The sequence below is a fragment of the Echiichthys vipera genome (genome assembly GCF_963691815.1).
Source record: "Echiichthys vipera genome assembly, chromosome: 16".
NCBI lineage: Eukaryota > Metazoa > Chordata > Actinopteri > Perciformes > Trachinidae > Echiichthys > Echiichthys vipera.
The window spans coordinates 19543566-19566578 of NC_139841.1; the positions used below are offsets into that span (position 1 = coordinate 19543566).

The window sequence follows — 23013 nt, forward strand, 5'->3', positions numbered from 1 at the left end:
CTCTAGCCCGGTGTGCACATTTATTGCTTCATATAACTGTGTTCTTTAATGGGCAATTCCAAGATTGAAATAAGGGTGTACTGACCCATAACTTGAAACAAGATGCCCTCAAGGTTGAGGATAATATGGAGATAACTGGGAGGTAGAGAAGAGGAGGCAGAGGTAAAAAATGCCTGAAAACCAAGAAATGTGAGGATAAATATAAGGTGATGCAACACAATGCGATTAAGAAGGATGCTGTGGTTGAAAATGATACTGGGATTATTTTTGTGGCTCATTTGTCCAATTTTAGCCACCTGGTGCATCGGTGGCTGTGGCATTCTCCCTAGCTTCGCCACACGTAATTACATTTTACCCTCATATAATGTTTCAGACCAATATTGTATTTCCAATTTCCAAAATGAGTGTCTCAGCATGAATCATCTTACAGAGTGGTGGAAACAATATCGCAACTCTAACCCTTCACACCTGATATTCCTCTATACAGTTTAGCTAAATTATTAAACCCTGGGGTTTAACATTAACCAGACTGCAAAATTGTAAAATTAAAGAAGTCTCCTAAAGAATTTATTTTCTCTGCTTTGTCATCCATGGTTCTAGTCGAGGTATCAGTGACGCCATACTATGAATGCTCTGTAATTATTAAATGAAAGGGTGACAAGGACTGGCTCTGTTCTAACTCCTTTTTTAAAATAAAAAGGATCTCCACATAATTTATGTATTCAAAATTGACCATCATCTCTACACTTATCATTAACCTTGAAGGATCTTTCTTGCTAAATGTTCAAAGATTCTCATTTTGTTTTGTTCAATCCTGTCTATTGTATTCATCCCAGGGGATATCAATCAAATTGTTATTGGGTTGTTTTGATAAGAGATCTTATTTTTTTTCTATATTCATAAATCATGTTTTATATCGTGCAGTCATTATCAATCAAACTTGTGTCAGTTCATTCATTTTTCAAAATGTTTTTTTATCTGTTTTTACAAATGAACTGTTCAAGTATATTCCAATTAAACCAGGTTTGCAATGTGTGTGTGCGCAATCTCGGCAATCCATCGGCTATCAGTCTGATGAGACTTTTGTCCTGGGAGCAATGGCCAATATATCTGGGGTTCTAGTGTAGCTTGCAGATATCCATTGTTCGGATATGAGTCAAAACTTCCTCTTCTATTGACTTATCTCCATAAACAGATATCTGAACATTATTGATGTGAATGAATGCAGATCAACTAAAATAAAAGATTAAAAAAAAGCAATAACTGATGGGTGGCAAGATTGCATTTTTGGCCAATGTGTTCTACCTCTTTCTCTCTCCACACGGTTTACTTGCATGCAACCAAAGCCTGCTCATACGTGACTGGGCAATATTGCTTGGACTACAAATAGAAATCATAATACGTTCAATACCCGTCCTGTTGCCCACATATTCTGTTGCCTACAGATTCTGCATTCATATGCAAACACCTTGTGTGTAGCAAGTTCTCAGTATGTCTGTACTGTATAGCGCTGCACTAAAGAGAGGGAAAACATGACAAAAGTATTATGAATATTTCTCATATGGCATTTGATTTTTAAATTACAAAGTGGCAAACATAATTTATAATAATACATAACTGGAGTGAATGCTTGACAATGTTTCATGCATACAGTTATATAATACAGGGTTTGAGTTAAAGAGTGGGTAATCTTACAAATTATATCTTTGAAATGCAATTGGCAAAGTAATCAAAGTTAGCTGCCTGCATGTGCTCCTCAGAGCTTGAGATAAGATAAGATATTCAAGGGAGAAGCCATTTATATTTAGACTTTGACAGCAGGGCTGCTTAACTATTATTTTGGGAAGCACATCCAAAATACTGAAAGCATCCATTAGCGGCTTTTATTCCTCTTTCCACAGTGGGTTTTTGCAACTGGGAATTTTATTCGAGTTTGAAAAGATATTTCCCCACATTACTTTTAATAGTGGGGGTTTATAAATGCCAAAATAAAATCAACAACATATTCGAAATAACAATGTTTCCTTGATAAAAATAGCATGTCTGTACACGCTAGTTCCTGGAAGTGTTTCTACATAAAGCAGTTATTTAGCAGTTATTAGTAGTAGTAGTTAGTAGTAGTTATTTCTCTTCAATAAGTCAGTGCTTGTGGATAATTCTGAGCAAAACATATGATAATCATCCTCCACTGTTTACCTGAAATGTCTGTAAGTACAACTACTTATGAAGAAGATTATCTTCAGGTTATTTTGTACATGAAAATGCAATTACCATGTGTATGAATACTGTATAAGTTATTGGGGTGTTGCAAATTATATTGGAGCTGTGTTGTTAGATAATTGTGAATTCAGGTAGCTGATTCAGAAGATGAATTTCTGAAGTCTCCTTGAATCTGCATTTGGTTCTTCCACCCATTATGGAAGAAGCACTTTGTGAAGATGTAAAAAGTAAAAGTGCTAATTGCATTATGTTCTTATTTGCATGTAAAGTTGCTTGGGGCAGTAAAAAGGATGTGCATAATTTATTGTTTCAATGCATACAGATAATTTATTATACAAGAAAACTATTCATTTAGTTCACTATGTTTTGTCAGTCGACAGCCACACATTGCTTCCACAATATTGAAGATCGTGAAAAATAATTTTTAGGCCCTTACATTATGTAATATATATATCGTTAAGCCTCTATCCGGATTGACAGGTTACTGAGAAGTCCTGCCCTAAAGCATGCCCTGCTCTATCATCATTCATTTACAAAATTAACATCTTGCTGTAATAAAGAAAAAACTAGAGCTAGTGATTGAGACCATAAACTCATTAGGTAAATGTTTACTGAGGTAATAAATCAAGTGAGTAGTAGGGTCATTTTCCCATTGACTTCTGTACAATCTGACTTCTTTTTTGAGCCAATGGAGTCGTTTGGAGCCCGGAAGCTACGTCTTTCATTTTTTTAATCAAATTAAAAATAAAAAATCAGGGTTGCTTGACCAAATTCTTAATGTTTAGACTGACTTTCTCATTAAGGAAATGGATTATAAACTGCTTCTCATTCATCAATGCTGTTTTTTGGCCATGCTTTATGGATGTAGTGCTCTGGTGCATCGGTGTCTTGGTTAATAAAATGGTTAAATTGAGCTTTGACTGTGGGTCAAGTTAACCTGCCCTAATATTGCTTTGGAAAAAATTGTGGTCTGTGAAAATAAAGTCTGCTTTGTCCTTCATGTAGCTGCAGTTTTGCTGTGGGATTTTTTTTTTTGCAATACCTTGTCGAAAAACTTTGCCCTAAACTGCTTCACTGAGCTGTTTTAATTGGTGCAAATTGGCAGACACCATGGTGTTGCAGTTTCACAGTCAGTCAATCAACCAATCAATCAATCAATCAATCAATCAATCAATCAATTGAAGCATCAATCAAACTTTTTGTCAGGGTTCTGCCTTGTTTTTCATGTCATGAAAAAAAACATGTGTTTTTAATTAAATATTGTTAATTAATAAAATGAATACTGATTATTTACTGTATATCAAGAAAAAGCAGTTTAGTACCTAATATGATATATTACTGCATAGACATATATTTTGTTTATCTTACATGTCTCAGACATATTGTTAACGCCTATATTTGGAAAAAAAACACACCTTATATATGTTGCAACCTCGATGTTTTTTTGTAGACCAGTTGAAATATTTAAACCCAGTTGCTTAAAATTACTAACTCAAGTTTTATTTGAAGCCCAATGAATTTTGTCACTTAAAGTAATCTTGCCCATAAAGTACTTCAATTCACATGAAACAATCATGCAAACCACAAGTCGTATGTAGGAATAATTTAAAACCATGTGTAAAAATGGTTAATCGAGCATGCTGAGCATCGAGAAGTGAGCAAATGAAACGTCCCTTACCTCCCAGAGTGGCTGAGATGAGAATGTGGGTTCCATATTTCTTAATGATGGTGTCAATGAACTGTTGCGTAGTGGGTCTGCGGCCCAGCAAGCGCACGCTGCGCTGGAACTCAGGCATGAGTGGCACCGGGTTCCGGATCAGGTCCCTCCTCTCGATCGCTGTGTTCCTCACCTTCCAACGTGCAAATTCCCTGACAATCACAGGAAAAACAAATGCTCACACCGAATACTATTGGTATACTTTGTTTATAGTATAAACACCCACACTGTCAACAATAACAGTAATACTGCATTAATTACAATGCATTTGTGGGAAAACAAATCTAGTTTTGATGAATGTGGGCTAATTTGTCAAATAACTCAGAAAAAAATACTGAACTTTTTAATAATTTATGCAGCATTTCTGAGCTTTCAGAACTGAAAAGGAATATTGCATTTTTAATAAATCTTGAGATGCAAAAGCTTTGTGTTCATTCATTCATTTAACCTTTATTTACATTCGGGAATACATTGCAGGCTGGACCCTCACTTTCAATGATGCCAAGATTTCATTAGGCAACAGAAAGACAAAATGTGAACCATAACACTTGAGTTCATTTATCCACTCTGATGTAAATATTGAATAGCACTTTGACCAGTGTCCTAGGATGTTTATCTGTTTTAATTTCTGTTTAACTTGAACTTTAAAAAGAAAAACTAACAGTACAACTTGCTGAATCATTCTGCAGCTCCCTTGTTGTTTTTGACTATCTAGCTAAATATTTGTGTGGATGTTCATGATGTTTGCTTCTGCTCCTGCTGAGACACACAGTACATCAAGAAAGAAATTCCACAGACAGACATTGCTGTAACTCTGATGGTTATAGAAAAAACAAATATTCTTGCCCTGAGGATAACAACACCAGGTTTACTTCAGCTGCATGAATTTCAGAGGAAGGCACTGTCTTGGGTCAGTGACTAATGCCTCCCATGGGCGGATTATGAGACAATGGGGCCCTGGGCACAGACATGTAAAATGCCCCCCATCCTGTCGGCATAAGACAACCTAAACTCAGTCTCACTCTGCCTCACTTTTGCGTCCCTTTGTAGTCCCATTTTAGGCATAAATGTGGTCATTGTGCGTCTCTTTGTAACCATTTTGCATCTATTTCTAGACATTTTGTTTTTGTTTTGAATCTCTTTGTCATAATGTACGTTTCTAAGTGGTCAAGTTGGTTCTGTCCTTGTTTTATTCCTATTTTCAGTTATTTGCACCTCCTAGTAGCCATTTTGTGTTCATTTTGCATCTCAGATCGTTGCATCTATGTTTTGTCATTTTACATTTTTATGTGGTCATTTTGTTTCTCTGTTTGGTGATTTTTAGATCTGTTTTTAATCTTTGGCAAATCCTTGTGGTCATTTAGCATTTAGCATCTTTGTTATAATTTTGAGAAGTTTGTAGTCATTTGTAGTTAGTCTGTGTATGTTTCTGTTCATTTAGCATCTCTGTGTGAGAGTTTTGTTTGTTTTTTTCAGCAAGAATTTGTGAGCCAGGAACCCTGACCCTGTGGGCCCCTGGGCCTGTGCCCAGTAGGCCTGTTCAGTAATCCATCCACGATGCCTTGCATATCCAGGTACTGAAACTCAGTGATTAGGCATTCATGAGTAGGTTTCTTTGTGCGGTAAAATTGTCAGTACAGAGAGTTGCATAAAAATTGTGTTATTGTTATAAAACAAGCATTTCATTTGTGTAATTCAGCATATTTGTTTTTTCGGGCAAAGACACAGCAGGAGAGGACTTCTGATGTATGACTCACTCAAGGAGTCATCATTTAATGCAAATTGAATTGGAAAACTGATTTCCATCCCCATCTGTTCTTTCTGTCAATCACAGAAAAGTTCCCATTTCCATATGTATTATGCACATATTCAGACACCACTATCAAATGCATACTGATCTTTCTCAGGGATTGCAAGTGTGATACATATGCTCACACTTTGACCTGAAAGGTGTGATGACATAAGTACAGTATAGGCAGGTATACACTCTCTACACTGCTGAGATGAGCACAAACTAATTATTTTTGGTCTATAGACAGAAGGAAATTAAATTTACTGATTACTGACTGATAGTTTTAAAAGCATTTCCTCATAATTAGATTTCTACTGAATTTAGATATGTTCAGTGATGCAGACATTACTGTATGAAGGATGAGGCAATCACATTAAGTGTGTAACTAAAGATCAAGCACAAACAAAAGGCTTTATCGTCTCAATAATTTCACCCTAAAAGCCTGCTCTAATTGAAATCTATGTAAAAAACAACCAACAAATTAGTTAAACAAAACATACACACCACAATATAAACCAACCATGTTTCGATTTTAGATATTCTTTTGGCTTTTACAAAATTGCATTTTAATCGTATTAAAAAATGTATTTAAATCTGAAAGAAATAAACTTTACTTTACTTCAAAACTTTGAAAAATGAAACTAAGGAAAGAATCAGTAAAAATATCTGCATACCATGTAGAAAGAATACACACAAATATTAAAAGCAATTATAAGCCCTCATGTTTGATGAGATTAACTTTTTGAATCAGTTGGTTGAATGAGTTCTGTTATTTCTCAACAAGTTTTTTTTATACACAATCATACATTGTGTCAGGTGTGTCAGGTGAAGAAACGCCTTCCCACTGTCTTGATTGCAATCAAAACAAACTCATAAGAGGTTCAAGTAAAAAATTAAATGTTGAAGTTAGTTCAGCCACATATAGAAACAAGCTTTTGTGTGCTATACTGCATCTAAGTGAAACTGCACTTCAAAACACCAAAACATTATAAAGGCTAACCACATTAAGTTGAGACCCAACAGCTCTAATATCACCGCAATGTGGATAAAAGATACACCACAGCGCTTTAAAACAGCGTCTTCCTGTAAGTCTTTTACTTGGCAGCCTTCAGGGGCTCCTAATGAATGATTTAGCCATGAATAGAGGCCCCCCTCAAACTGATCGTCAGTTACTTAGTTTGAATTCCCTGACACAGAGTCAGCGATGTGTCAGTCTGCCTGGGAAGGCTTGACGGTAGCACTTTTTAATGCTCTATTCAGCACTCTCTATTAGCATTTAAAGTTGAATTCCTTTCTGGCAGTTGACTGTTGCGTAATCACATAACTTAATAATAGAGCCAACATTTCAAAGGTAATATCTTCAAAGACAACTCTCTCAAAGAAGAGGTCATGTTACACATTTAGTACTATCAAAGAGGGGACTATATAGTGTCAGAATGAGTATATGAATGCTTATTTAATAAGCTTTCACAACTGACAGGAGAATGAGCACTTCCTCTCAACTCTGTCGGATCACATGCTTTGTGGCAGTCTTCTTTTTGAGAACTTTGCAATTCTTCCACCTCAGAAAGACACAAGTTCTAATCCCATGGAACAGGGCTCACCACTCACACTGGTACATGCTGATTCAGCTTCCACTCCTGTTCCATGACTTAGCTTTGCGAGAGGTACACGTTTGCTGTTATTTCTAAAATCTGGAGCAAACACTCAAGTCAGAAGGACTTTGAGAGGCTTTTAGATTTGCAGCAAATACGCCGAAATTTCACCCCTTTCATTCTTTGCCCAGCTCTCTCGTTGCATCGCTTTCTGCTGCCATCTCCCTCTCTCAAATATCCATTCATTTTCAGTGAATCCTTCTCATGGCTTGTGTCACTGCCAATTATTATATAAAACTTTATATGGCAGCCATATGTACTTGAGCACTTCTGCCCCAGATCAGGCATTCTAGCAGATGGAACTTGCGACATGATTCAGTGCTTTACCTCACAGCTCCAAGACTGGTTTAATGACCTATCAAAGGAAGTTAAGAGGAGATAAATTGCATTGCAGCTGCATAGGAGGAAAAGGGGAGCCTAGGTGATTATTGTTTTATGGTGTTCAAGTAACTCTTATGGGAGGGCGGGGTACATTACATTTGCCTATTTGGAAGTGTCTGGGACCAATAGAAAGACAGAGTACATGATATGGATGTGGAGGACTATAAATAAATAAATATGTAATTCCTTTATAAATACTTACTGTGAATGGCACTGTCAATCTTTTATATTTGCTGAAGAATTTAATTGTGGACGAGTCCCACAAGGCATACACGCCTTATGCATCACCGATCCCACATACATACTCATGTAATCTATCAAGGAGCATTTTTGGCATTTTGAAGTTTTGAGCTTGCCTGATGATAGGGAGCTTTTTTTTCTCCTTTGAACAAGTTATTGTATCCCCCAATACCCTCAATGAGACCACCATTTTATCTGATTACTTTCCAACATTTATCGCAGCACAGTTTGGTCTAATAAACATGGACAGGGGTTGCTAGGAAATACATTATTGTAATCAAACATCCAACCTCCTCATCTGAAATAGATTAGAATGGGAATGTTTTTCAAAAGAGTTAATATGCTGTAATGAATGTTCTGATGGCTAGAACATGCCTGCTTCCATTTAAGACTGTAATCAAGGAAAGAAACTAGAGGAAAGTTTTTTAATGAAATGTTAGATTTTTCACATTGAGCTATCACTGTACATACATCTTACTTGTTACAAGGGGAATGCGAGATTGATATTATAATGAGAAAAGAGAGAATACATCTAGACAAGCAGGAATGTCTGTAAAAGTCAACCCATGAACAATAAAGCCGGTATACATGAATTTGAAATATTGGTTTGATCAACTAATTACAACTGCGTCCTTGTCAGAGCCAAATCACAGGGAACACTTATAAACATACTTGAACGTCATCTTTTGAGGAACAACTGGATGCAAGATATAAAATGCAATGCATTAGTGGCATTAGAAAACAAATTATAGAACACATCAACATGTTTCTTTCACTGTCCCAGTTTTATTATTTTGCACTTACTCATGTTTGCAAGGGGGTCAACAATTCATTCACTGCATCAGTCCATCAACTGTAAATTATTCCAACTGCATCCCTCTGCTAAAATAAATAAACAGAGTAAACTCTGATGATTGTAAACAACTTCAAATGCTTTGACCAAACTATTTGGCATCTCTAATAGTTGATCATGCTGGTGACCAGGAGATTAAAATTTTGCTACTAAACAATAAAGTTGTAATCCATGAGATTTTCACTATTTGGTTGGAATTTCTTTCTGAAATAGCTATTCAGTGTATTTAAATTCAGTAATTAACTATCTGTATAGTAGTTTCCATGGTTAATGGAAAAGTCAACCATTCCCACACTGGATTTAGATTGTCTGTCCAGCATTACTGTTCATTCTCCTAATGGAGAAAACACACAAGGCAGTGGCAAAGTAGTAGTAGTGTAGGTAGATTTTTCAAGCGGGACCAATTTCTTCGTAAACGTAGGTTAACATGTGACAGGTTTCTCTGGGGCAGGTTGTTGCATATCGCAGCTGCTGGGTGTGTTTTTGGCATAGCGCAGTAACACCGCTGTATCATGTAACTGCTAATGCAAACCAAACATTTCAACCTGACAGCGCTTCACATTAAAAGTGACACACACTGCATGAGTTATAAGGGGTCATGAATATCACGGTGCTCTCCATAACCATAATGGCTGGAAAGTGTTGCTTTGGCATGTCATCACGCCTTCCAGGCAGCTTGTTGTCTGCTTTAATTAGAGTTAGGCTATATTGACATCCAGTGAATATTCCCTAAAGCTCTGACAGAGGCAGGAAAGGACCATCATACAGTGTGTCACCACAGGCACTTTGGTGATCCTGGCACTAGAGCCCAGATTTAAAAAGAAAAACCTGAAGAGAGCATGACAGACATTCGAAGGGGAAGTGTTGCGGCACTGAGGACAGATAGGCACAGTTTTGCTGAAAGAAAATCTTGAATTAATTGAGTGGGGGAACTGGCTTGACAGGACCCAGAGACAATGTGTTATTGGACGCCTCATAAATGACTTCAGAAAACAATAAAAGCAGGAGTGTCAGTAAATAACATAACTTGTCATACTCGGCTTCTTGTTCACTTCAGTCAGTCCTCCTCTCATACTGAATCAAAGTCATTACAGTTAAATGCAATAAATATTCAGAAGGAAATGTTGTTCAGTTGACCTTTGTCAGCCTGTGATAAGAATTATGAATATCTGACAAAAATCCTGTGCCATTTGCTCTCCACTTCAGGTACACAAACAACCATTTATGATGAAACAAACCAAAGAAAAATGTTACACCTCGCTATAAACATGTTAGTGTTATCAGAACACACTGACTTTATTTGAAGCAGACAATATGCTGTCATAAAGGGCAACAGTGTGGCACACAGCATTTTACGAGGAAGATTTAAAGGATGCACCTGCTGTAGAAAAAAATATTGCGAGTAAAAGATCCGCCCAAAATAAATCTTACTTTTTTTTTATATTTAGATTTGGAATGAAGTCATGTGTGCTCATCTCTTTGTTTGACTGCAGATGCTTAGCAGTGCAGTCTTTAATAATACATCTAGACTATGTTAATAAAGCAATCTTTGGTGAACATTTGAATCATTAAATGTATAGAAATTACATATATTCTATTCCGGTGAATGTTGCTATGCAGTAATTTATTTAAATTGTGTATCCCTTGTGTTTCAAAATGTAAAGGCGAAATGATGGAACTTATCTTATTGCATGGATGGACTTTTAGGCTTATAGCTACTGAAATTGTATAAGAGGAAATAATCATGCAATTCATTTGACTATCAGACTACTGATTCAAGTGCACGAAGTTAAAGAGACAGGTGCAAATACGGAGCATTTCAGACAGAGGGTGAATATAGCTATATTCAGACAGACAGCATGAAAAAATAACATGTTTTTTAAGCATTGAAGTATGTAAATATATTCTAGTAGAAACCCAAAAAAGTATTAACCTGATAATTACTATAATATGTCCCCTTTGACAATGAAATATTCAGGCTGCTTTGATGTCGTAATCAAAACATTGATAATGGATTCATACAGAGTTCATTCATTCATCTTCAACCGCTTATCCCGGGGTCGGGGTCGCGGGGGGTGCTGGAGCCGATCCCAGCTGACATCGGGCGTGAGGCGGGGTACACCCTGGACAGGACGCCAGTCTATCGCAGGGCACATAGAGACGAACAGAGACACACAACCATTCACACCTACGGGCAATTTAGAGTCTTCAATCAAGCTAACACATGCATGTCTTTGGATTGTGGGAGGAAACCGGAGTACCCGGAGTACCCGGAGAAAACCCACGCACACACGGGGAGAACATGCAAACTCCACACAGAAAGGCCCAGACCGGGATGCGAACCTGGAACCTTCTTGCTGTGAGGCGTCAGTGCTAACCACTACACCACCGTGCAGCCTCATTCATACAGAGTTGCCAAATCTAAATAACTTATTTGGGCGACAGAGTCACACCCATCTGTTTACTGACATTTTCAAAAAGTGAGGAAGGATTTAAGCATCTGTTTGGCATTGTTCCAACAATGTAAATCCTAGATTGTTTAACATTTTATTAAAGGACCTCTAATCCAGAAAATACCACATATTCATTGTGAAATTAAAAGGTGCAAGATCAATTATAGACACATGAAAGATGATTGAGATAAAGTAATAATATAGAATACAATATATAAAAACTTTGTAGTGCAAAAACTACCCTAGAAGAACCTTCCTTCCTTTTTAGCGTAGAAATTGTCATTTATAGATAAAGATACAATATTCATCATGCTAGAAGTCTCACTATTTCAGGATACAATATTTATTCTGCAGAAGTCTGATCAAATGTTTAATTTAGAGTTACATTTTTTTAGGGTTTACATTATTATTATTTAAACCCTGTTATTGCAATGCGTCTGTTATAGTGTCCACTGAAAGCCTCTGCAGCCATGGAGCTTACCATGCTAGGTAGATATTTCAACTTCCTTCACATTCACACTGCAGTCTTACTGGTGCTTGTCATCTTTCACACAGCAGATTTTTCATATCTAGTGAGTGAGTCAGTACAATATTCTTGCCCATATTCCCATGATACATATTACAATAAAATGACTAAATGAGAAAAACACTCCTAGTTACACTCTGGATGCTGGTTAATGAAATCTGAAGTGCAATCCTGGACAGGATGCTCTCTATTACATGTTAATTTTTGTAAGTGATACATAAAAACAGTTTTGTTTTTTGGAGTGGAGCAGAAAAGACAGAGGCTTTATCTAGAAAAAAAAGACATATATTCACATTTTTCAAATTGAACTGAAGAAACTGCGTTCTTCCCCCAATAATTCAGTTTTTTCATGTTGCCTGTGAAATGCAAAACTTCATGGAATAAGCTGTGTGTTTGTTTCCACTGATGTGAGAAGACAGCATTGATTTTAAGGCTTTGTTGACGAATGAACCTTTCATTTTAGTAATTTGTTCCACTATTTGTTTGTTAGGGATGGCTTGACTAATACTTCAATTGCTGGTTGAAAAGGATACAATACAATAACATCATTTTGAACTATCTACTTTAGTCAAATTTATTGTCGGAAAACAAAATTCTCTGGAGGTTAACAGTCAATTTCCAAAAAACAATCAAAGGTTTACACATGAAGTGATGTCTCCCAAATCCATGCCCTTAAAGTCTAAATCCGCTCCAGCTCAGCTAATGTTCGTACACTTGGCAGCTTCATGCTAACATGACCGCAATTTTACATGCAGAATTTTTTTTGTTTTTCCAAGGACTGTGACAGATGCTTACAGTTCTGCAAGGTCACATTTTCTGTATATATCTGTATGTTTACAATGGTTCAGATGCATCTCATCCCCTCCTGCATTTTATTTACTTTCTCACTACCCTTTTTTACATTTGTCATCACTGGCTTTTTTATGATGAAAGTGTAAAAGAGAGGAAAGGGAGTCAGAAATCTGCCTGCTGGGAATGTGAGGATATTTTTTTGTGTGTGTGGACAGATTGAAAAATTAGATGCTTCAAGTCTAAACTAATGATTGGTGCAACTATTTAGAAATGATAATGGTTGGGTAATAAAGTATGAGCCAAATGACTGGGGGTGGGGGATTGAGGGATCATCCTCACCATGATGATCATATTTATCTATGGCCATAATACTTATTAAAATGAATTAGAAAATTATCACACATGGAGATTTTGCAGTATAGCATCCTACATTCTTTACAAAAGACCATTAAACAATCCTGAGACATCAAAGATTGAATCTTTGCCTCACTGTTCTTTGTGGAGCCATGCTCAGCTGACTGATAGTGGTGCGCCATGAGTGCCTCAACAGAGCTGTAAAGACTGGGAGATACTTTGATCCAATAATGGTAATTCCCCCATGAATGACTTTGTGAAGCGATTTTGTCTTCCCACACAGTATTGACTTATTCCCTTTCATTTGGTACATGGTGTTCCCACACAGAAATGGTGCAGCAGGATCTCAACTACTTGGATAGTATATAATTTCAGGGATGTAAGTAAATGTTATTACATTTAGATCACCATGTGGCTCATGAATGTCTACACGTGTCACATTTTGTAGGCTGCCTCCTTTGTAGAAGTTGTCAAGGCTGCTGATAAGGAGCTTCCATTATTTACATGTTGCAATAGCTTTTTCATTAGTCCAGTTCGTATGAATTACCAGTGATAGATATGCCCGCGAGTGGAAACACCTGGTAAACAAAACTTCATTAAGGCTGTCCTAACAAGGACAGACCGCACAATTAACAAATGGCATACTATTGATCCAGGCATACTACTGTAAGGGCTGCAAAGAATTCACTGCTTGTATCTTTAACAATCGGGCAAGAAATTAGTATTTATCAACTGCATTTCATGTCTTTGGAGAAACAAAAGCTTCTTTGAACCATTTGTCAACTAATTAATCTTAAAAGGCAGATTTTGCAGGAGGTAGTCCCTCAAATGGGAAACAGCCTCTAGTGGATTCACTGATTGTTTAATTAAATGTAACATTAAATGTATGTCTTATCTTGCTGTGTGTACTATGTTAATGACATTAATGTTTACTTACAAAATATATATGATGACTTATACACAATTTGCTAAAAAGATGTGAATGGTACACAAGGTATACCACCTTTCGGTAGAGTCAGAAAACATGAATTTAAGCAGCATTTTCCTGGCCTGATCATAGGGAAGAACAACAATTTTGTTTCACTTTATTAATTCATCCTGACATTGTTTTCATGTTAGTCAAATTCTTAATGTGAGGGGGTGGTGTATGCTATTTTGTTTTGCTCTGACCAATCAGTAGCAAGGGATGTATGCACCCTGCTGACATCCTTTTTTTGCAGACACGGATAATGCAGTAGAGGTTGCGAAGAGCAGTTCAAATATCAATATAACGATTCAGAGTTGTAGAACCAAGCTAACATTTTCTAACACAGCATATGTTTAAGGTCACAGGGCTTTAATCTGTGAGGGTATTGTTCTGAGCGAATGTGAACAACATGGCTGGAAAGATTGACTTTTTAACAATCAAAATGCCTAACAGGGTGAATCTCCATAATCTGGCTGAACTAGGGGGCCATAGAAGCCTTGTTCCTGTGCTGCCATATAATACTGTAGTATAATGCAGCAGTTTGATGGAATGAAAGCAAAAGAAAAAGTCCAGGCCTTTCATGGTAATAAGGAGGAAAGGACCAGTAATAAATCAAACAGACAGAGATACAATTGAAATCTTGTATGAATTTCAACCACCAAGAACCATTCAAAATATTATAGAAGTAATCTTAATCCTATGCTCCAGTGCACAGTGACGGACTACACAGAAAGAGGTGGCAGTTTGGTTTTTTTTGGATGCCTGAGCTGTTTGCATTTGCTTGTTTTATTTATTCTCACTTCAATACCGGCATGAGCCCGATTTCTAAACAGAGCAGTGTAAATACTGCAGAAAATCTGAGTGGCTTTTTTAAAAATTCTGTTATAGTGCTTCTAAAAAAAAGTAGATACCATCAGCAGAGAGGCCATGTATGAATATCCAAGTGACTGATCCAAGCTAATGGGTTTGGATAAAATTAGGTGCGTGTTAACAGTAAATCGCTTTAGACTCATTGTCAATGTTCCCACATGTCTGTCACCGCTGATAATACTGTACAGTGTCTAACAGAGATAGCTGCATATCTTTCATCAAGTATGGAAGCGCTCAGTGAGGCAACTGACATTCTTGACAAGTGTCCTTATATGCACTTTAAAAAATATAATCTAGTACAGAATGACATCTCATAATGAGATCTTTTATACGAGGTGTCTTATAAGTGACAGTCTTAAGGTTATATGGCATTGAACGTCAAAGCTATTTGATGTACTGGACTGTTGGCTATAATAATGTTGCTAATCCTGCCAAAATGATCAATTCTTCTGACAGGCATACTAGTGGAAACCAAACTTTCAAGGAATATAGCAAAAAACGTTTTTTTTTTTCTCTTAATCTTTGTTAAATTAGCAAATTGCAAACATCTTTCCAAGCCCTGACATCATGCAACATGATGCCTGCAGAGTCCATCTGTGTCAAATGCTGGCATTAGGCCGGTGCTGTTTTCGGTCCAGAGGAATGAAAGGAAAGATGGACAAAGAAAGGATCAGTTGCGTAAAAAAGATTATGTCAAGGTAACTGTGCTGTACAAGATCAACAGACAGAAATGGAAAGGGTGCCATCAATCTTACAGTGTGGGGGCTGAGTTTGGGTAGATTTTTGATTTATTCTGCCAACTTTTGTATGAGCTGGCAAGTCAATTTAAGATTGCCCTTTAAAAAGTTCTATTGGTTTATTCAGTGAAGCTAGATGTGAGGTCTAAATAGAAATAGAGAAATGTGAAGAAAATAGAGAAGCTTGGCAAAATTCCGAAATTAATCTCTTAATGAATTTTCTTTTGATTAGCTGCACTGCTGTTTGTCTAAAGCTTTTCTGAAAGTCTTTTGGCTGGGTCATTATTTAATTGAATTCTGTGTCTGCAGAAAATTGACTGACCCCAGAAGAAATGCTCAATTGGCTCAAGTGAAGGCAAAGGGGTATTAATGTCGGAAATATATATTAAAACAGTAAGTGTTTACCAAATGAACTTCTGTACTACATCCTTAAATATCCAAGAGATTTATCCACCCAAATATGATTCTATTTCCTCCATATTCACATGTAAGTATCTTTGTTATTAACCATTAATTGGAGCATATCAGCAAATGGAATGTGATTGCCTAAATAGATATTATTGCTGGCATAATAGCTTTGCACTCTGTAATTGGGATGTGGCAATGAAACAAAAATGGATTTAATCAAAAACAATCTCTTAATTCACTTTGATCTCAAGAATTTGATGGGACATGGTGCCGGAAGCGAATGCACGGGTGAGTGACATGAGCATGTGTTTGAATCTAATTAACTGTGTAATCTGAGAAGTTCTGCTGATGAACTAGTCTGACGTGGGCAAGGACTGAATGGAAATGAGCTCACACAACAAATAATGGGATGAGAGACACTGACTAGCATTCGTGTGAAACCCAAAATCATGGAATCTCAACATCAAAGATCACCTCGGAAACATTGTTTACGTTACATTCACAAAATCCAGCTCAGTTCAGGAGATAATATCATCTCCTTTTTTCATATAGTTTCATTACAATCTTCCTTTACACAGCTGATGAAACACATCATCACCTTCTGCGTCCTGTAATAAAATCACCAACAATGCTCTTCCAATCTACATATAACACAAAACTTACCAAGGTCAAGGCATTCATGCAGTAAAAAGAAACAACTGCTGTTGTCAGTACCCTACATGCAGTTTATTGTTTCCCATCCATTTGCAGCTGAACTCAATTTGCCCCATAATAACAGTCAGTCAGACCCCAAATAAAACAGAATTATGTTGATTATTCCTATGTGCTGAATTTGCTGTTGGTGTAATGGATAAAAATTGCCAGCTCTTTCAATTCAATAATCCCTTTATCTTTTTTAAAAAAAGCTACTCACAAATATTTTTTCTCTCTTTAACCTTTGGATGCAAGTAAAATTCAAGAAAGCCAATATAAGTGTTATTCAGGGGAACGTTCTTTGCAAATTGTAATGAAGAACACTAAAAAAAAATGTCACTTTTCTGTTTGAGATATGCCATTTGCTTAACATCACACATTCAATATTGGGCAATGTGAGTTTTTTTCCTCAGTTATCTTGGGACCTCACCTTTAATCACGACTCATCATCAAATGTTCACAGAAAGCCATAAAAGACCTGTGTAGTTCTGGTAATTCTTTTTCTATTTTTATTTCATTGTGATCACAAAGTAATTATTCAAGACACCGTCTAATGTGACAACGGTCAAAAGCTCCAAATCAAGTGATTAAGTGAACTTTGAGTTGAGATTGTTTTGTCAGCTGCTGTATCCAAGGTTAAGAATGAATTGTCACGCTCCACAAATAATACTAGCTTAAGCTGACAAAGTTTATTTTGTGATCAGGAGATCACAGGAATGGTTTTGATAGCATGTATTTCCAAAATAACAAAATTAAAAAACATTTTTTTCTTGTGAATTAATTCAATTTGTAGTCAAGAAAACCAGTTTGTCATAGTGATAATGTGGAATTAAGAGACATTTAGATTATTTTAAAAGAGACAATGCAAATTAATAAGCACACATGATAATTGATAAATACACATGGTATGAAAATGCCAGAATTAGCCAAGAGGAAGGTCTGACCTTCATGAATGCTTTTGACTCTTAATTGGTAAGTCCATGTTAAAAGTTATTCTGGACACAAGCATGAACAGGTCGAGTGGTAATCTAAAATATTACTGCTGCTTCACTGCTTCAAGTCCAAAAAAGAGAAACGTGTCATTACTTGTTGAACCCATTCATCAGGCTTCTGCAGTGTGAACCCCAAGAGATCAGAGCAAACTTCTTGAGAATATCAGGCTGGCTTTCACTGTGCCTTCTTTCTGAAACTCCCTTTATCCATACTGTAGACTTTTTACTAAAAGAAACATGATGCAATCAATCTATTTTGCAACCTAAATCTCCATAGAATTGGCTTAATCTCTATGGAGAGCATTAAAAAACTATGCGTTTGAATCAAACACATGCTACAGCCCTCCTACACAATGTTGTCTTTAAACTGACGGTAAAGGGCCAACATGTTGAGGAATATATCACATCAAAGCCCTATTGAAATTAATTTTGGAAAAGTAACCTTTCTGGATTCCTACAGTACAGGGGATCATGCCAAACACTATATTTCTAACACAGAGAGGATAACATGCCCAACATTGTCAGTGCTTTTTCTTGAAGTAAAGTGACTCAGATATACTGCGGGAGGCCGAGAATAAACCTTTTTGTGTTTGTATAGGTCACACAATCCACGAAAGCTGTGCACTGACTGCAGGACAGAGAAGTAAGAGTGTAAAGACAACTCTGCTGAGGTATTAAGCAGACTTGCTGTGCACTGACTCTGGGACTGAACATATTCCGAGCTAATATAGTTTTAGACATTCAAAGAATATTATGCAATTTGTAAATATCTTCAACCCAAGTTCTCCCTCACTAAACTGCTCCTCTGCACCGTGTACTGGTGGCCACTTGAATCTGATTTAAGTCACTGGCTTTTGACTACCATGCTGCAAATGGCTCAGGCCCATGCTTTATTCACTATGCTAAAATGTACCACTCAAAACAGTTTTTCTCATCTGATGTATTTAATGTACTCACACGATTCTTGCAATTTCTGGGTGGTAGCATCATGGTTGAATGCACTCTTTGTATGTAGGTTTGGATAAAAGCGTCAGTTAAATGAATGTAATGCTGACTTAACTAAGATTTATGTACGTGTTTATTAAGGGGAATTAGCTCTCCCTGTAGAATCCTTAGAGCTCCCTCCAACAGCAGAGCCTTTTCTGCCAAATCTAACTGTATAACCATTTGCTATAATGGTCTCAGACTGAAACAAATTTCTTCATAATGACCAATATATTATTATAATTATAATTAATTTCCACTTACATGCCGTTATTGCCCACATATTTTGGATATAGAATACTGCTATCTCTACCTGAATTTCTGTCTTAATGCCTCTGCACAGTGTAACCAGTTTGCTTGATAAAACCTTTCCCTAGGACTGCTTTTACACTTTATGCTTACCTGACATCTCCCTGACACTGTAATGTAAAGTGTCTGGGGACCTCAGCTCCGCCGAACCTTAACCTGAAACATGGTCCGATCATCTAAAATGAAAGTACCTGTGTGCATGTAAAATCTATAGAACATAAAATATGCACTAAAGAACAGGGTGAGTCCTTGGGCTCTATGTACTTTAGTGGATTAAAAGTCAGCAAAGGCAAAGTGTAGTCACTGAATGGGAAATATGTCTTAATTAATTTCATGGGCAGCAGAGAGCTTTATGTGATAGATTTTTATTATAATTATATAACCTATCTGATATTTTCTTTTTAAAATGCAGGCCATACTTCAGTTGAATATTATGTATGATTTAGCAGCATGGATCGCCACATCACAAAAATGGTAATATGAGCCATTGCTGCTCCATCTGCATCTTCTCGTCAGAGCTTGTTGCACTTGGTGATGTTGTATTGCCAGTCTCAAGGGAGAGTGGCACATGCATCCCACGCAGTGAATTAGTCAGTGCTTAACCCTGACAGTTTCTCCTAGCCTCCTGTTTCTCCTCTAATTACCATCCTTCTTTGCCAGTAATTAAGTCGCCCCACAGCGGGGGCTTTTTATCACTAGGTAGGAGAAGGGAAGTGGCATGGAGTCCCTCCCCTGATCAGCCCCTGTTGATTCTCCCAAAACTTCCAGAGCTGAGAAACGCAGATCAGCACTGCTCCAGTGATTGTAATTGCAGTGTTGCCCCATGATAACATTGTGTTTGTGTATATGAGTCTGTTTCCATGTGTGTAAAAAAGAAAAGTGTAAATTTAATTTCTAGTCTATGTGATGTAAATTTATAATTGTTTTTGATTTAATCCTCTTAACATCATGTATGAGACAATTTCGGTGTCCCGCGACAAACAATACTCCCATTTTTATTTTATTTTTTAAATGAAAAAAAAAAATAATCGAGTTGGTGCAGTGACAGTGTGTTGGAAGTGGTTACTGCTTCAGTCAGCAAATGAGTACTCACGTCTGCTGCCAGAGTGTAAGGTGAAAGCCAACATTCTCTTTGGTGACAGCATCTTCATGAGTCATCTAAGCTAAATTTAAACAATCACCTCCTAACAGTGTTTGTCTGAGAAACTCCACAAAATATATAGCTATATTTCACAGCAAATAACGGTGTGTGGTGTTCATGTATGGGCAGAAAGACCTAACATCTTGGAGGTCTACTGCTGAAAAGCAATCTGTACATGGCTTACAGTGTGTGAAACTAAACGGTTTCTCACTTTTTGGTAGAAATTACTTACATATTCACTTAAATCACTATAATTTTTATTTTCCGTAAATATATAGATTTGTTTTTTGTATTTTGAAGGCAATGTTTTTTTTTCCTTTATTTAGATAAACTAGGTGGATATTTTATCTTGTGTAAGATAATGTCAACATCTTTCAGCAATAGTGAGTTTATATTGTAGATTGGTAGAAGAAAAAATAGTACAAAGCCAGTTTGTTGCTTTTGCAAGTGGCATTACTAGTTGCATCATTTTCCTGACCTCTATTATAAGTCCATATTTTTCCTGACGTTCATCCTTAAGAGACTGTCTCTGTCACACGCTCACTGCTGAAAAAATAATGAATAAAGAAGTAAGTAATAAATAAATAAAATGATGCTGTGTCACCAACGGAGCATTGGTAGATAAGTGCATGGATGAAAACTGGAATGGTATGAAATTTTATAGTAGTGCCAAGCATCATAGTCCTGGATTTTAATAAAAACATTTAGACAAAAAAACACATGATTTTCTAAGCAGCTATGATGAGATGCAGAGAAGGCTTTAATAAAACATGAACTGTATGTTCTTTTGTTTTTGAGAGAGAGCTGCACTCGAGTATTGTAGTTCATGTGAGCCACTCCAAAGCCTCTGAGATGCCTCATCTTCACCTTGACTATGACCTCCCTGCCAACTTACCTGTCTGCTCCTCCATTTCTTGTTTTGATACTGAACTCACCAGACCCCCTTTTACGTCTCTAGCACTTATATACAATTTTGTTATCACACAGTTTTAGCACCTTCCTGTCTCACTGCCTAATGGCATCTCAGACCCCACAATGTCTCTGTCCTCTTTCTACAGTCTGTTTTATCCCTCCGACTTCCTGACTGCCTCCCTCCCCCTCTTCCTTTGGCTGCAGCCTGCTGAATTAAACATTGTTGCAGCCTCTCTCAGCAAATCTGCCTACGACATCAAATCCGCCTTCCTTCGCTTTATTCAATTACAGATGGCTCATCCAAACTAATTCAAGATCTGAGTCGGACAAATGTTACACCTTGTTTCTGTTTAAAACAAACGGGGGCACAGATTAGCACTGACAGACACATCCATACTGAACACACGAGGAAACTCAATGTGTTTTTATCATTGCTTGTTTTTCATCAAAAAATGTTAACAAATTGCATCAAGCCGACAGAGGATGCAATACTAATGACAAAGTAACAGAAAAATTGGGATAAAAATTTGGGGATAAAAGGCAAAGACGGTCTCAAGATGCAGGACTATCTGTTTGATGAAGACTTTAAATTAGACTGAAGAAAAGTTGTTTGTACATGCAAATTGGAGCTGCAGATTATTAATTCAAGGTTTAGTGCTGATCAAGTGGTTGTCTGTGGACTGATTATAGTTGGGAATAATTAATATCATGAAGGAAATGTTCAGTTAGAGATATGCATAATATGCCTGCAATGAATAACCATGCCGTGCCTATCAAAACTGGTATTAAAGCTGAGTGTTAAAGACTGAATGCCTATTTTTAACCTCAAACGACACATCTATGTACATGAATGGAATATGTCCTTATAGTTGAGACCAGCTGGAATTAAAGAAATTGTAAATTGTAAATCAGCCACCTTTGTTGTTCCAAGTAGTGCTTATTTTTGCTTATTTTTGTCCAGGCAAATGTTAGCCTCATTTGTTGACGAACAAACAGGGTATAACATGTTATTTAGTGATCTTATTGCTAGTAGCTGCTTCCCCTCGTTTCCAATGATCATGCTTTACTATTTTTTTATATTTCATGCATGGGAGGTGTCTTAAAATGTGTTCATTACATTTCTACCCAGCACCAAAGCTTGGAATCAATTATCAACAACAAACACTGACCACAAACTATGATGATGTGAAAAAAATATAATAAAAAAAAAATATATCTTTACTTCACGTTGATTTCTTGATTTTCACTTTAAAATTACCATCAATTAGCTTTCATTGTAAAAGTCAGAATATTGATTAATTATAAATAAAAATAATTAGGTCACTACACATTTATGCTTTATGATACTTAAATAGATACTTATTTCAACCTATATCAACACAGGTATGTGTCATGGCAATGGGTTTACTATCTCTATGAATTGACTGAAATAATACCACTTCACACTTTTTTGGCCATGTCGTGTAGTCATTTTTTCAGCTTACTATTGTAGGTGCCAAGAGGCTGTTTGACTTGATTGTATAGCTAGCTAGACAGAAACTGTGTAATGTTTATTTTTGTGTCGGATACTAAAAAAACAGCTTTTAGTGCTGTTTCATTGTCATGACCCAAAAATGGAATAAAGCAGACAGAGATACAGGCCAGCAGAGATAAACTAGATTACAGAAGCTCAGATATAATTCCCAGTTTTTGTGTAGCAGAAAGGATGATCTGTGTCAGGCAGGTGATTAAAGAGAAATATGAACCTGAATATCATGGTTAGTTTTTATGCTCTGAGCAGAGATATAACCATTTTGAAAATGCTGTATGTATGCAAGCAATTTTCAAAGGTTTTAATGAGTCACTAATTTAGTATAGTGATAATATATAAGATATTATACTAGTTGAAGCATGAAGTCAATCCAAACCAAGATTATTATAGTTGTGAATTTTCAGTTACCTATAATTTAATTTTGTTTTTACTTTATAACTTCATTTTTGTTTTATATTAGTTATATATAGTAGCTATATTAGTTAA

The 23013-nt window shown here is 36.5% G+C and overlaps 1 protein-coding gene across 1 annotated transcript in view; it reads right to left on the bottom strand.

Annotated features, from left to right (window-relative positions):
* The window catches only part of brinp1 (bone morphogenetic protein/retinoic acid inducible neural-specific 1), a gene marked incomplete at its 3' end in the record, with an annotated part of 109233 nt that overhangs the window by 53114 nt on the left and 33106 nt on the right, over positions 1-23013 (bottom strand). Inside the window, exon 3 of the mRNA XM_083930066.1 lies at positions 3899-4089. Coding sequence (XP_083786192.1) covers positions 3899-4089 — 191 coding nt within the window. The remainder of the gene's footprint in view (positions 1-3898; positions 4090-23013) is intronic.